The sequence below is a fragment of the Trichomonas vaginalis genome, chromosome VI (assembly GCF_026262505.1).
Source record: "Trichomonas vaginalis G3 chromosome VI, whole genome shotgun sequence".
Lineage (NCBI taxonomy): Eukaryota > Parabasalia > Trichomonadida > Trichomonadidae > Trichomonas > Trichomonas vaginalis.
Genome location: NC_067208.1, coordinates 17,062,764 through 17,076,365, shown reverse-complemented (window position 1 = coordinate 17,076,365; position 13,602 = coordinate 17,062,764). Strand labels below are relative to the sequence as shown.

Below are 13,602 nucleotides of genomic sequence, written 5' to 3'. Positions count from 1 at the left end.
AAATTTATTAAATGCTCCAAAATCATTCTCGTTTTGACATATCTGCTTTCCAAACTGTGATTTATATATTTAATGAAATGCCATTTTTGGTCCATCTCAAAATTATGACACCTACAGATCGAAATACTTTACTCATATTTTTCATCCACAAAAGAATAATTTTTAAAAAAGGTATGTAAAAACCTCATCAAATAGAAAAATTGAAATATCGGAAAATCATTAGAGTTACCTGTAGCAAGATATTTGAAAGGTTAATAAAAACAATTTTTTGTGTTTGAATCGAATTTGATTTAAAAAATCAATCGAAATTTCCCATTCAATTTAATTGACTACAATAAAAATTAACATCAAATATATCCCAATCGGATTTTTCAAAAGATTTCTTTTTGAATGTGTTCTGAATCGATTTAATATAATCCATCAACAATAATGTCGTTTAATAAAAATTATAGTATTTTTAAAATTTTGATTCACATTCAATATTATCCTTAAAATTTGAGACATTTATTATAAGTTTGAACTTCCTAATTCTTTGCTACTTTAATAAAAGAAATTCATGGGAGGATTTCTACAATGTAACAAATCCAGGTGAATCCCAGTTTGATTTCGTCATACAAGTTTCTCAAATGAAAAATTTTTACATCAAGAGTTGCTACTACTACCGTTCAGATGACCAAGCGATAGATATATACTCTCCGAGTAGTGATACCAAAATACTAATCGAATCAACATATTTTAAACAGTGTTCAACAAATGCAAATTATCCATGCGTTTCTGTAGGAGATAGAGGTAATTTTGTTCAAAACAGAGTGTGCTACGTGCAGTGCAAGGGTGGAGACAAAGGAGAACTGATATCATCACAAACAGACTTTTATCAGTTGAATTTTAACAAAATTTTTGAGTCAACAATCTTGTATAACGGACATAATAATTCAAATAATCCAGCACTCTACTTCTGCAATGGAATTATCCAGATCTCCAAAGTAAATATCAGTCATAACTTCAACAAAGTGAATTCTGGCTATTTCATGTATAACTATCACCCAGAATCAATAATAAACTATACAAATATTGACAATAACACGCAAACAGAAGGCCACGTCGCTGTTCATATTGAAACTCCATTCAAACTATTGACGGATATAGTTTTACATATATTTTCCTGCAACTATATTAGAAATACAGGAAGATCTTCCATATTTTACACAGAAATTAACGGAATAATTTCGATTGAACAATCATGTATTGCAGATAACAATGTTAACCATACGTTTTATATCCAATCTGGAAATGTATTATTAGACAGTTCTTACTGTGACAGTAATACAACATTTAATAAAAATAAGCCTCAAATTATGAACCAACTAGAAAACTATTCAGAAATTTCTAATCAATTTCAGTTGCAATCAGCCTGTGAAGTAAAAATTGACAAAATTATCTGATTGATTCAAAAAAAATTAAAACAGACTTGATATAAAGAATTCATTATGAATTACAAGAGATTATATCGGTTCCCAACAGATATAAGTCTTATTTATGTTATTTAATAAAAATTATAATGAACTTACTTTTTTTAACATTGTTTTATGTTTTTATCAAATAAATTTTATTCACTTATTCATAAAATGTAATAACTTCATAAATTTGTGTATAAAATATGATTATTAAAATATTTTGGCGATATGTCAGTTATTATAATAAAAAACTTCAATAATGTTATATCATTAAGTAATAAATGAGATAAAAATACGTTTGGCATGATTTCAATAAAAAAAGTTTAAATTTCAAAACAATAATTATCATTCTTGGATGTTCTTTCTTGAAGAAATGCGGATAACACTTGGATGAAGATAGGTTGCAGCCCAAGATATTTTATTTTTTGAAGAATGAAGTTTTGAAACTCGTTTGGTCAAAGAGTTTACAGACTTTTGAAGAGGAATTTTGTAATTCGAGTGCATTCGGATATAATTGAGTATTTTCACAACTTCTTTGAATTTATGTTTCTGTGCAATACTGAGAGCACATTCACCATCATTATCACGAAGACTTATATCAGCACCATGAGAAATGCAATCCTCAACAACATTTGGCAAATTTTTCAATACTGCTAAATGTAGTGCTGTTTGACCATTATTGTTTTTAATGTTTGAATCTGCTCCATGTGCAAAAAGTGTTTCTACCTTATCAATATCATTTGTCTCAGGTGAAATATATGATTGGATTTTTTGATCTTTGAATGAAATTATTGCATAATGAAGAGGAGTATTTCCATACTTATCTTTTGCATTAATATCTAAACCAAGAGGAATAAATTTTTCAAACTGAGCTTTTTTATTCTCTTATTTTTAGCTGCAATATGAAGAGGAGTATTTTCAGATTTATTAGCAATTTTTACATCTGCTCCATTATCAATTAGATACTCAATTTCCTTGATTTTTGCATTCCTCCTCTTCATGAGAATAATTAGTGGAGTGTTTCCTTTTTTATTTATTGCACTAATATTTGCGCCATGTTTTATTAAATATTCTATTTCATTATTTTGGGTGTGTTCGTATTTTGCAGCGATATGGAGAGGAGTATTTCCATTTTCATCTTTTGCCATAATATCTGGATCTTGAGTAACTAAAATTTCAAATAAATCAACATTATTTCTTTCAAATACATAATCAAACAAATGTGGAATTGAAGATGGATGACAAATATTCAAAAATTGAACAACATTTTTTCCCTTTAATTAATGCTTCATTCAATCTTTTAGATTTCTGCAATGGTTTTAAATCTTCAAATGCGATGTCATTGGAAGCAAAGTATTTAATAAGGTTGATACTATTGTATGTAAATGCAAGTTCAAGCAATTTATAATTCCATTCGAGAATAGAATTTGTGATTGTTTTATTTTCAAGAATTGCTTTCATTGCATCAGTTGAATCGTTTTTAAATGCCATTTTCATCCAATATAAAAGTGGCTTTTGGTAATATGGAAGTAATAATTTCAAAATCTCACCGCCGTTAGAAGATATTGCATAATCAAGAACATCAAATGAATATTGATTAAAATAATGCTCAATAAAAATCGAACTGGGATAATCAATATGAAATAAAAGTATTTCGACAAGTGATTGGATTCGGAATAATGGAGAATATTTAATGCATCGATGAATATCTTTAGTTTGATCTAAATAAACTAAAAAAGCTTGGATATTCTGATAACGACCACAAATATCTAAATCGATGCTAGCACTAAATTCATTTGTCAAATAAGAAACAAAATCAATGCTATATGAAATAATTGCAAATTTCATACACTCCTGATCTGGCTTGCATATTTCCAAACATTTACTGAGAGCTTAAGACAATAACATGTTAACATTGATTTGAATTCTGTCATTAAAAACTTAAAACATTTTACAGCTCCATGATAACAACATAGTTCAATCAAAGAAAAAAAAATCCATTTGAGGGTACAAATAACAATATGGTTCAATGAATGAATAAACATCCGATTGTCTCTGATATTTTTTATGAGGATATAAATACCTTGTGCATAATTGTTGGCTTTCATTAAAGTTATCGTTTTGCGTGAATCCAATAAATGATTTGACATCATCATACATTATTGCACTGAATATATTGTTTTCTTCATGAATATTGATTGATAAATTGTCCATATATTTGAATCGAGGTTTCTTACGAAAACTTAATATTGTACCATATTCTTGATATACAAAGTAGTTGAAAGCTGTTGATATATTGTCAATCTTTTCTGGTTTGTATTCTTCGTAAATCTTTTTAAAAATAAACCAGTACGACTTCAAATAGCGATTATTATACTTGAATATCTTGCTTATTTGTTCTAATATCTGATAAGGCATGAACACATTCTTGTCAATCAAGTTCGTTTTGACCATCTGATAAATTTGAAGAAGCTCATCTTCATCATAAGTATGCAATCTATAGAGTGCTGTATATGTATCATGATAGTCCTGATACATAGGCATCAGCTTATCATATTCCAAGTCTATATCAGACATAATATATATGCAAGAAATATTATGATTAACCGCTATTTCTCAAATTAATTATAAACGAAATTCTCATAATATATATTTTTCTAAATTTAGAATCTTCACAATACACATTCATTATATATAATATACAATTTATCAAAATTTTGTTCGAACAATAACAATAAAAGTGACAAGATGTTGTAAAATGCACTTTTATATTTCCATCATGATGAAAAATCAAATCTCCTCAAAATTATATATACATTACAATAGATTTTATATTGCAATTCTATTTAAATCCTACATATATATTTTGGAAACAATTGATTTTGAATACTTTTGACTAAAGAGATGTATAATCTTGGACTAATTGCAGAGAAGGAGGATATATTTACCTTATGATTCAAGGTATGTTTATAAAAATGCCATTTTTATTAATATATTAATACACAAAAATAATAATAATAAAAAAAGTTAATATACAAAAAATAATTAATTCATTGATTCAGCCATTGCTTTAACAGCAACTTCAATTCTATTATCAGCTAAAGCAGGAACAGGAGCAGAAATAGCATTTTCCTGTAGCAAAGATGGAGTTGAAATGACCAAAGAAGCATCATTTTTCTCTTTAGCTTCAACCAATTTCGTGAAATCAAACTTCAACTCCAATTTCTCTTGCGATCTTTTAATTGCCAATTTAATCAATGGTTTTCTCGCAGGCTTATTTTCTGTTTCTTGCTGTTTCTGATCTTGCTCTTGCTCTGAATCAGAAGATTCTCTCTCTTCATATTCTTCTTCATCATCATCACTTAATTCTGCGAAAGAAGGTCTTGATTTTCTTCTTGAAGAAGTTCTTGTTGGTTTTTCTTGTTTTTGTTTGTTTTCTTCCTCTGATGTTTCATCTCCTTCATCATCTGCTCTCGGTCTAATGTATCTTGAGCATTTCTCGGCGCCAGGCATATCTCTCATGAGATGCATGACTAAGTTATTTGTCAATCCATATTGATCTGGACCAGAAATTGTCATTGATCTGTTTGCTGCCAATCCTTGTTCTCTCTTTAGATCTTCGATTGCTTTGATGACCAATAACCATGGTTTTGAAGGTGCAGCGCCTTCGAAAACCAAATCAGAGTTAGGAACAGTAACTCTGAACACAGGAGTATCATCACCAGTATCATGGATTGATGATTTATACCAGATCTTGTCATCCAAGTCCAAACAACTTTGATACAATCTTTCTGTCTCAAAACCATCAGGATACAAATATCTCTCGCTGTGGAAAGCAGGTCTATCCCAAACAACTGTTCCCATGGAATTAATAATCAAGTTCTGGCTGACTTTGATTGGGAAGATCGGGTTACCATTTTTGTCTTTCTTATAATCAGGAATTGCAAATGAATGCAAAGTTAAAATTCCGTTTCTTGAATGTGGTTCTCCTGATCTCTGCATCTGTTGGATCTTTTTAGTTAATTTGGATTCGGAATGATCTTCTCCTAACAAACCTTTCATTTCTTCATCTTCAAGTGATGCTAAATATCCTTTGTCGCAGAAAATTTCTAAAATACGTCTGTCACTTTTTGTCAATTTTCCTTCTTCACATTTTGACAAAAATTCTCTTGCTGCTTTGAATAATTCGTATCTTTTACGGATTCTCATTGCCTGGTAGAAAGTCAACTTCTCAGCCAAGTTGGAAGCATCAGGTTCATCCTTTTCTTCCTTAAATTCATTGCAATATTTGATCAGGTTATTGACAAATTCGTCAACTTGTTCTGGAGATTTCAAAATTGTTTCAGTTTTTGACATGAATTTGATAGGATCAGGATAACCGAAATTACAAATTGAACTTACAACAGCCTTTTGTTCTTTCCTTGTCCATCCTTTTGTTGTTGTCATTGCTGCTTGTCCGCTTCCGTCTTTGATCAAATTAAGTTTCTTTTGGTTGACAATTGCTTTGATTCTGTTGTTTAAACTCTTCTGTTGTAATTCTTCTGTTTGAGAAAATTGTATTTCATTGTAATTTCCGTAACCGTTCTTGAAAACACCGTAAACAAGTGCTCTATCATCTTGTTCTGTCCACCAATCAGCTGGTTTTCCTGCAGTTACATTTCCTATCTCTAATCCTTCAGGTGGATTCATACAAGCGGAAACAATCATATTTATAAAATGCATTGTGTTCAATCTGTGGATTCTTTGGAGATTTCCGGAACCAGCTGAAGCAATTGAAGCCAAATCATCTCTTTTCAGCTTCATGAATTTGATTTCCCAGCGACTTGTCTCTTGGTTTGTTCCGTTATCGTAAATCATCTGCAGAAGTGGATCAGGTTCTTCCAAAAGATTTATCCACAGTTTGACTAAACAATGGCAAACAGCTTTGAGTGTTGGCAATGGACAATTGGGGTCAAAGTCTTTCTGTATCGCATTCCATCTTCCCCATCCGTATCTTGTCAAACACTGTTGCAATGTAGTTAATTTCTTTTTAGACCAATTATAATCGTCATCGTCACTTGTCATTTTCACGGCCATTGAAGCCAATTCTTCAGCAGAAATGGAGCTGTCCATTGAAGACTCCCTTTGCAAACGTTTTCGCATGGCCATTGGTACGTCATCGAGAATTGTGTCCTCTTTTACCTGTGGCATGTACTTCATCCAGAAATCTGGAGCACTGACATCGATATCATCAGTTTCCAGGTCGAAAGTAAGCTTAGAAAACGTTGATCCTTCAGCAGATCCGACTTGTTCGTGCTTGATCGTCTTGGATTTGGACAAAATTGTGTCGATATCTTCTTCATTGAATTTTTCTGCTGAACCATCATCTTCTTCGAAGGCATAGTATGCACCAAGTCTCAGCAATTTCTCCATATCATCGTTCTTTGGCTTGTCTTTTGTGTTCTCTAGCACTGCTTGGTCTAATCCGAGTTTAATAGCAGCTGTATCGAACATCTTTCTTTCATATGACTTCGCTGTGAGTAATCTATATACTTTAACGTTCTTCTTCTGACCAATTCTGTGGGCTCTGGCCGTGGCCTGTAAATCATTTTGCGGATTCCAGTCCGAATCGTAGATAATGACTGTATCTGCTGATGTTAAGTTGATACCAAGACCACCTGCCTTTGTACAAAGTAAGAAAATGAAGTCTTCGCTTCCTTCTTCGTTAAATTTGTCGATCATTCCTTGTCTGATTTCACTTTTAACGCTACCATCGAGTCTCTCGAACTTGTAGCCTTTGTAAACAAGATAATCTTGGATAATGTCGAGCATCTTTGTCATCTGAGAGAAAAGAAGGACTCTGTGGCCATTAGCTTTGAGTTTTGCCAGTAGTTTGTCTAATAAAATCATTTTGCCACTGGATCTGATGAGAGATTCGTACTCAAAAGTCAAATCTGGTTTCACATCTGGGTCAATATTCATCATAGCCTTTCTTTCAATGATGATTTGGTCTTCTGCACCATTAATCAAGTAAGGATGGTTGCAAACTTTACGTAATTCCATAGAAATATTCTGAAGATTTGTTGTATTTGATGAATGTGCGCCTCTGTGAAGATATTCCATGTTCTTTGAATAGATACTTTGATAATAAGCTCTTTGGTGACTTGTCATGCCACATTCTATGATAACTTCTTCTAAAGGAGCAAGATTCTTTTCGACATCTCCTTTTAATCTTCTTAACATTAAAGGATGAAGGATTGCTTGAAGCTCCGTGATTTGTTCTGCATCACTCAAGACTCCAAACTTGTCTTTGAACCTCTGAATGTCATTAAATCTTTCTTCATCCAAAAAGTTAAGCAAAGACCATAATTCTTGGGTATTGTTATGTAGAGGAGTACCTGTAAGTAATAATTTGAATTCTGATTTATAAGAATGCATAGTAACTGTTAATTTTGATTCAAAATTCTTTAAACGATGGGCTTCATCGACAATAATGCATTGCCAAATGAATTTGTCTTCAAACATCTTGGACTCTTTGATTGCATACTCATAAGTTGTAACAAGAACGTTAAATTTAGGAATTGTTGTTCCTGGATAGAAGAATTCGTAATTTAACAAAGCCTTTCTCTTATCTTTGCTTCCAAAGAATGCAATAACCTTGAGATCAGTCCAATCAGCAAGTTCCCTCTCCCAATGTGGAATTGTAGTAAGTGGAGCTAAAATTATGAATGGTCCACTGATACCTTGCTTCTTGTGGAGGTAATTGAGGAAGATTGATGCCTGACATGTCTTACCTAAACCCATTTCATCGGCCAAAATTGCGTTTTTCCTGTGATACCATGAATTAACGAAGAAATTCAAACCTTCAAGTTGGTATGATCTGATCTTCTTACCAGATTTAGATGGATCATGCGCTGTAATCAGTTTGAAATCTGTTGGCTTTGGATGTGGAGGAATAAAGCGATCTTTTTCACTTGGTACTACATTTTCTTTGTTATATACATCAACTAAGTCTTGAATGAGCGGTGTTAATGGTTCGTGAGTGAGATCTTCGTAATCTAAACCTTTCCATTTGACTATGTAGAATGGAACACCTTCCACTTCTTCAGAACTGATAACTTTTTCTGGTACTGTGTATTCTTCAGGGAAATAAGGTGGATTTGGTGGATTATTAGCATTGACTTTGAGATATCGAGCCAAGAGTTGCTTAGCCTTATTTGCAAGCAATTCTTTCTCCGGCATCCATTGGCAGTGAAGATAAGACTTACCTCTTAACTTTACATAATATTCATTTTCGGTACCATCGCTTGTTTTTCGGTGTGAAAAGATCTTTTGTATCAAACCTTTCTTTTTAGGAAGTTCCTCTACAAACTCTTCTTCGCCATCTTCATTAATGACGACTTTACTCTTGTGAGGCCTAGTTTGCATTTTATTATCATCCGAATAGAGGGATGAATCGGATAGAGTCTCCTCACTAGTTGAGAATTCATCATTAGAGTCAATAGTCGATGTTTTCATTATTTAAAATTTTTTACAATCCAAGAAAGTGTACGTTAAGCGGATAATCGTCGTCAGGGGCCAACTTACATTTCTTATTAAATCGCAGTAATATACTAATCTATTGAAGATCTAAATTCCCAAATGAACAGATATCAAAATTTTTGCTCAGATAAAGAAAATTTTGAAATACATATTTTAGTTTTAGCATTGCGTCTTAAATATCTATTTATCTCCTTTCATATTACTAAGATGTTATATCGAAATAAAACAAAAGCAAAAAATATTATATCAAAATTAAATTTTCAAAGAAATCTATAGCTTCAGATATAGTATTGCTTTGTAAAAATAGTTGCATTAACTGTATATGTATGTATTTCTCTTTTTGTATCATTTTATAAAAGAAAATTTAAAAGAGCGTGAGTGGTTGCCCTACCCGGTGCCCAAAATATGTATATATGGGACGCTCAATGTTTAGAATTGGAGTGGCTTGAAGAACCATGCCATCTTGTTGTTGAGGTACTTCTGGCGGAGGACGGCGGCGTATTCTGTAAGGAGAGCCTTCTTAGCTGGGGCATCCTTGAGAGCAGCAACAACCTTCTCGACGGAGATCTTCTTGAAGAAGTCCTCATCCTTGACGTTGTGGCGTGTAAGCATTACGTGGTTGAAGTTGACGGCCTTAACGAAAAGCTTAACCTGTGTCTTCTTAACGAGGACTTCTGTTGGCATATCCTTTGTGACCTTCTTTGGATACTTTTCGATACCCATAACGATGGCGTATGGGAACTTGCGGTCCTCAGTGCCTTCTGGGTAGGCGGCGAGAACGACGGCCTTCTTGCCGGCATGGCGGCCTTGGAGCATAACAACGAAACGACCAGCTTGGAGAAGAGACATGGTGCAAAAGGCCAGACAAATACGATTATTTTTCTCTCAAATTCAAACAGAATAATATAAATCAGCAATTTTCATATGATATTAAAGAAGTATTTCAATAACAATTCTAAATGTAATAAACTTTTTGTATAAGAATGAGAAATAAAAATAAAAGATTTTTCAATATGAAATACAGCAGCCATTATTGAGTCCATTTAAAAGTCTATGCTAATGAAATGAAAATGAAAAGGTTTAGAGTAATAAACATTAAACAAAATATTATTATTTCAATATTAGATTAGCTGATCTAATTAGTAGACCTGCTGTTGCGAAATTCTTCATATTTTGTGCAGAAATCCTTGCAAGCGTCAGTATTGGATGTCGAAATTTTCGGCCAGAAGGATTTGAACCAGTTTATTACTATTTCCTTTTTGATGTATTCAATAGAGCGAAGACCTAATTCTTTTTGAAGATCTCCAATGAGTTTTCGAAGATCAACAATTTTGAATCTTTCAGTTAGAAAATGCACTAGATCGGAATCGACTGAATCAAGTTTAGAAGAAGCCTTGTCGTTTAATGAGTCCATGAGAAGCAAGATTTGTACTTTTTCATCTTCATTTGCTGCATTGTAAGCTTCTCTCAAGTTATTGACTGCTTCATTGAAGTTCGCTGTGAGTTCCTCCTCTGTGCATTTTTGCTTAGCTGGTGCTGGATCAGTCATAATGAAAAATGATACTTTTTGACTTTAGTTTCTCTGAAAATGGGATTTTTGAATAATTTAAAAGACATCATTTTGATAATTAAGAATTTCTTAAAATGAAAAATTCAATACAGCGATGGAATTTTTTTGAATTGGTATAAAATTTGTCTGTCATAAATTGAATAGGAAAATCCCTTACCAGAAGAAAAATTTTATAAAAAGAATGTAATAAGTTGTAAATAATATAATTTTATAAAAACAATCGAATTATTATAATTCAATAAATCTAGAAATCATCAGATCTCGTTTCCGTCAGACTTATCAATGACAGATGAATGGAACTCTTGACATCTTTCTTATCTTTGCTCTTCTTTCTCTTAATAATTACAATTACTACGATAATTATTACGATTATTACAATAAATGCACAAACTAAAGAAACAATTAAGGCAATCGGTATCTTCTTAGTAAAAGAAAACTCAATTGATATCTTTCCTGACTGTTTCGTCACTAAATATTGAAATTCATATTTCTTATTTTCTCCGTCATGAGTCACATTGATGACTTCTGTCTATTTATCAGACAATACGTTATTTGCGAATTCTTGAGTCCATTTCATTGTCCTCTTTCCCATGATTTTCGGCAATAAAATTTTGATATTTATCTGTTCAGGGGGTTCTACAATATCTGTTGTTGTTTTGATATCAATTATGCAATTGGTATTCTCAGGTTCTAATTCAACATTCATTATTGAAGTAGAAATGTTAGAATTTAAAAATGAAATCGAAGAATTCTTCTTAATATTGATTGTAGATGAAATCATACATGATGATATTGATACAGATGATGATTCCTCTACATTCAATTCCTCAATTATGAACTGCGACTTAGATCCTCTCATTGTTGAGATAAATTCCATTTCAGAATGATTGGAAAGTATCATATTCTTCATATAAAGGGTAACCATTGAATTTAACACAGCTATTTTCGCTGATTTAGAGAATCTGGCCGGTGGAAGTGTAGTAAATGTAATATTATTTGTTTTATCAACGCTAGCATATGCGCAATCACTTATATCGATTGGTATATATTCAGATTCAACAGATAATCTTACACTTATACCTTTCGGAAGTTCCATTAAATTATTTTTAAAATCTTCAGGGAATTTTCCAATCAATTTAACAGTAATATCAGTTACAGTATCTATGTATCTTAATTTAACAGGCTTAGGATTACTCTTATCGCATGACAAAGTCATTTGCTGGTGATCTGTGATGTAAATTACGAAATTCTCCATTTTATTGTTGTAAAAATAGATGGTTTCGTTCATATTAAGCTTTGTAATACTAAATCCATCCTCAAATACCCTTAAACTGAACTGATAACCGATGATTTGAAGCTGAAAATTTTTTACATAATCATATTTCAGATATTTTAAGAGATCTATGCCAGCTTTCAAGTTATTTATAGTTGTGAAGTGTATTTTAGAATTTTCTGATATAGAAAATTCCTTTAATTGGTCTAAACTGAGGTAATCAAGAGATAATTTGATATCTTCCTCAGAATCACTGACAATTTTAAGAACTCCTTGCTCTGCGAATAAGGAATTAAGACATTTATTCGTGTCCTTATTGAATTTCATCACCAATTTGTTTGTTTCCTTTGATCCGTAAAAAAGATCAAATTTACTTGAAAAATTATAGACATCGAAGGTATAATCCATCGAATTACTTGATCTTATATACAACTTCCTCGTTATATTCGATGTAAAGTAGCTATGATTCTGTGCATCTGCATAATTTAATAAATAATTTCGATTTTCTGGGTTATCGAAGGAGTATTCGTCAAGATATACTTCAGGATAGAACTTTGTTGGGTAATCATTGATCGATAACCCGTAAATATACTTTTGGCCATCAAAAATATTAATATTTTGAATAATCGTACTTATAGGAAGATCTCCATCAACATAATTCAATGAGAATGACTCTGGTGCTGGTTTCGTTGAAGAAAACAAAACAATTTGTTGATAAATTATTGATGAAAATTTTGTTCTGTTATTATAAATAGATGAATTGAAACTATGAATGTCTATGACTTGGTCTTTCGTGTTGTTGATCCTTTCTGTGTAAATTTTTGGTCTTTTGTCAAAATTTACATTCCATTTTATTTTTGCTTGCTTTTTGAACATTAATTCTTCAATGTCTGCATCACCTACAAGCTCAACAATGAAATTTTCTAAAACCGAAACAGCAATATTAGTGATATTGACATTTTCTCGATCAATTTCGAATTTTTCAGTCAAAATACTCAAAAATTGAGAGGAAGTGAGGACATTTTTCGGTTTAAGAATTCTCAAACTGATTTGTGAGTTTTCGTTCAAAGGATTTAAAATTAATTCTTCTTCTACGTGTAATTCCGTCATTTTTGTTATATTCCTTGGTAGTGTTATACTAGATGCTTCATAAATAGATGTATTGTAGGGACAAAAATCACAATCTAAGACCAAACTCGAATTTTTCAAATGAATTGAAGAAAAATAGATTTCATCGTAATAGAAGTTATTGACTTTGCATGTACTATCTGAGATATAATACTCTAACGCTAAATGAGCGAGATCACTGAATTGATTTGTAAATAAATTCAATGAACAATTTCGGAAGTGAATATTCAAATAAACACTTGAGAATTTACATAATATGATGGATCCCCTACTTCCTGTGATCATTATTTGATTTGTTTGGTGAAGAACAGTTAATCCTTCAGTATCATAGATTCTCATCAAACACAAAAGATAACCAGTCTCATTAATAGTATGTATTGATACTGTATTGTTCAAATCAGGGAAAGAACTCGTAGAATTAACATTAAGTTGAACTTGATTCGCGTAAATATGATTTAGAGAGTTTAGAGTGGATGGATCTACTGTAACTTTGTTAGCAACAATCATTTTATGGAATCCTGACGGAAAAGTAAAGTTGGTATTCACTATTATTACTTTATCTAAATAACAAACAGTAATATTATTAGCATGTTGGAACTTTTGGGTTACTGTTAGATTAACCAAGTAAAAAAGTGAATTTTGTAATGCTCTTTTCT

The 13,602-nt window shown here is 31.7% G+C and overlaps 7 protein-coding genes across 7 annotated transcripts; 1 reads left to right on the top strand and 6 right to left on the bottom strand.

The window, feature by feature from the left end:
- Positions 1-527: 527 nt before the first annotated feature.
- TVAGG3_0880370 (uncharacterized protein) lies at positions 528-1,531 on the top strand (the record flags this gene model as incomplete). The annotated part of the gene is made up of 1 exon (XM_001306076.1): positions 627-1,442. The coding sequence occupies one exon, from the start codon at positions 627-629 to the stop codon at positions 1,440-1,442; it is 816 nt and encodes a 271-aa protein (XP_001306077.1).
- Positions 1,532-2,293: 762 nt separating this feature from the next.
- On the bottom strand, positions 2,294-2,602 carry TVAGG3_0880360 (uncharacterized protein; the record flags this gene model as incomplete). Its single annotated transcript, XM_001306075.1, has 1 exon — positions 2,294-2,602. One exon carries the CDS (start codon positions 2,600-2,602, stop codon positions 2,294-2,296), a length of 309 nt encoding a protein of 102 aa, XP_001306076.1.
- Positions 2,603-3,431: 829 nt separating this feature from the next.
- On the bottom strand, positions 3,432-4,031 carry TVAGG3_0880350 (spectrin binding; the record flags this gene model as incomplete). Its single annotated transcript, XM_001306074.1, has 1 exon — positions 3,432-4,031. One exon carries the CDS (start codon positions 4,029-4,031, stop codon positions 3,432-3,434), a length of 600 nt encoding a protein of 199 aa, XP_001306075.1.
- A 360-nt stretch (positions 4,032-4,391) lies between these two features.
- Positions 4,392-9,001, bottom strand: TVAGG3_0880340 (histone methyltransferase activity (H3-K4 specific); the record flags this gene model as incomplete). Its single annotated transcript, XM_001306073.2, has 1 exon — positions 4,500-8,951. The coding sequence occupies one exon, from the start codon at positions 8,949-8,951 to the stop codon at positions 4,500-4,502; it is 4,452 nt and encodes a 1,483-aa protein (XP_001306074.1).
- Positions 9,002-9,323: 322 nt separating this feature from the next.
- On the bottom strand, positions 9,324-9,937 carry TVAGG3_0880330 (structural constituent of ribosome; the record flags this gene model as incomplete). The annotated part of the gene is made up of 1 exon (XM_001306072.2): positions 9,405-9,824. One exon carries the CDS (start codon positions 9,822-9,824, stop codon positions 9,405-9,407), a length of 420 nt encoding a protein of 139 aa, XP_001306073.1.
- Positions 9,938-10,110: 173 nt separating this feature from the next.
- On the bottom strand, positions 10,111-10,524 carry TVAGG3_0880320 (uncharacterized protein; the record flags this gene model as incomplete). Its single annotated transcript, XM_001306071.1, has 1 exon — positions 10,111-10,524. One exon carries the CDS (start codon positions 10,522-10,524, stop codon positions 10,111-10,113), a length of 414 nt encoding a protein of 137 aa, XP_001306072.1.
- A 550-nt stretch (positions 10,525-11,074) lies between these two features.
- On the bottom strand, positions 11,075-13,453 carry TVAGG3_0880310 (uncharacterized protein; the record flags this gene model as incomplete). The annotated part of the gene is made up of 1 exon (XM_001306070.1): positions 11,075-13,453. One exon carries the CDS (start codon positions 13,451-13,453, stop codon positions 11,075-11,077), a length of 2,379 nt encoding a protein of 792 aa, XP_001306071.1.
- Between the last annotated feature and the right edge of the window lie 149 nt (positions 13,454-13,602).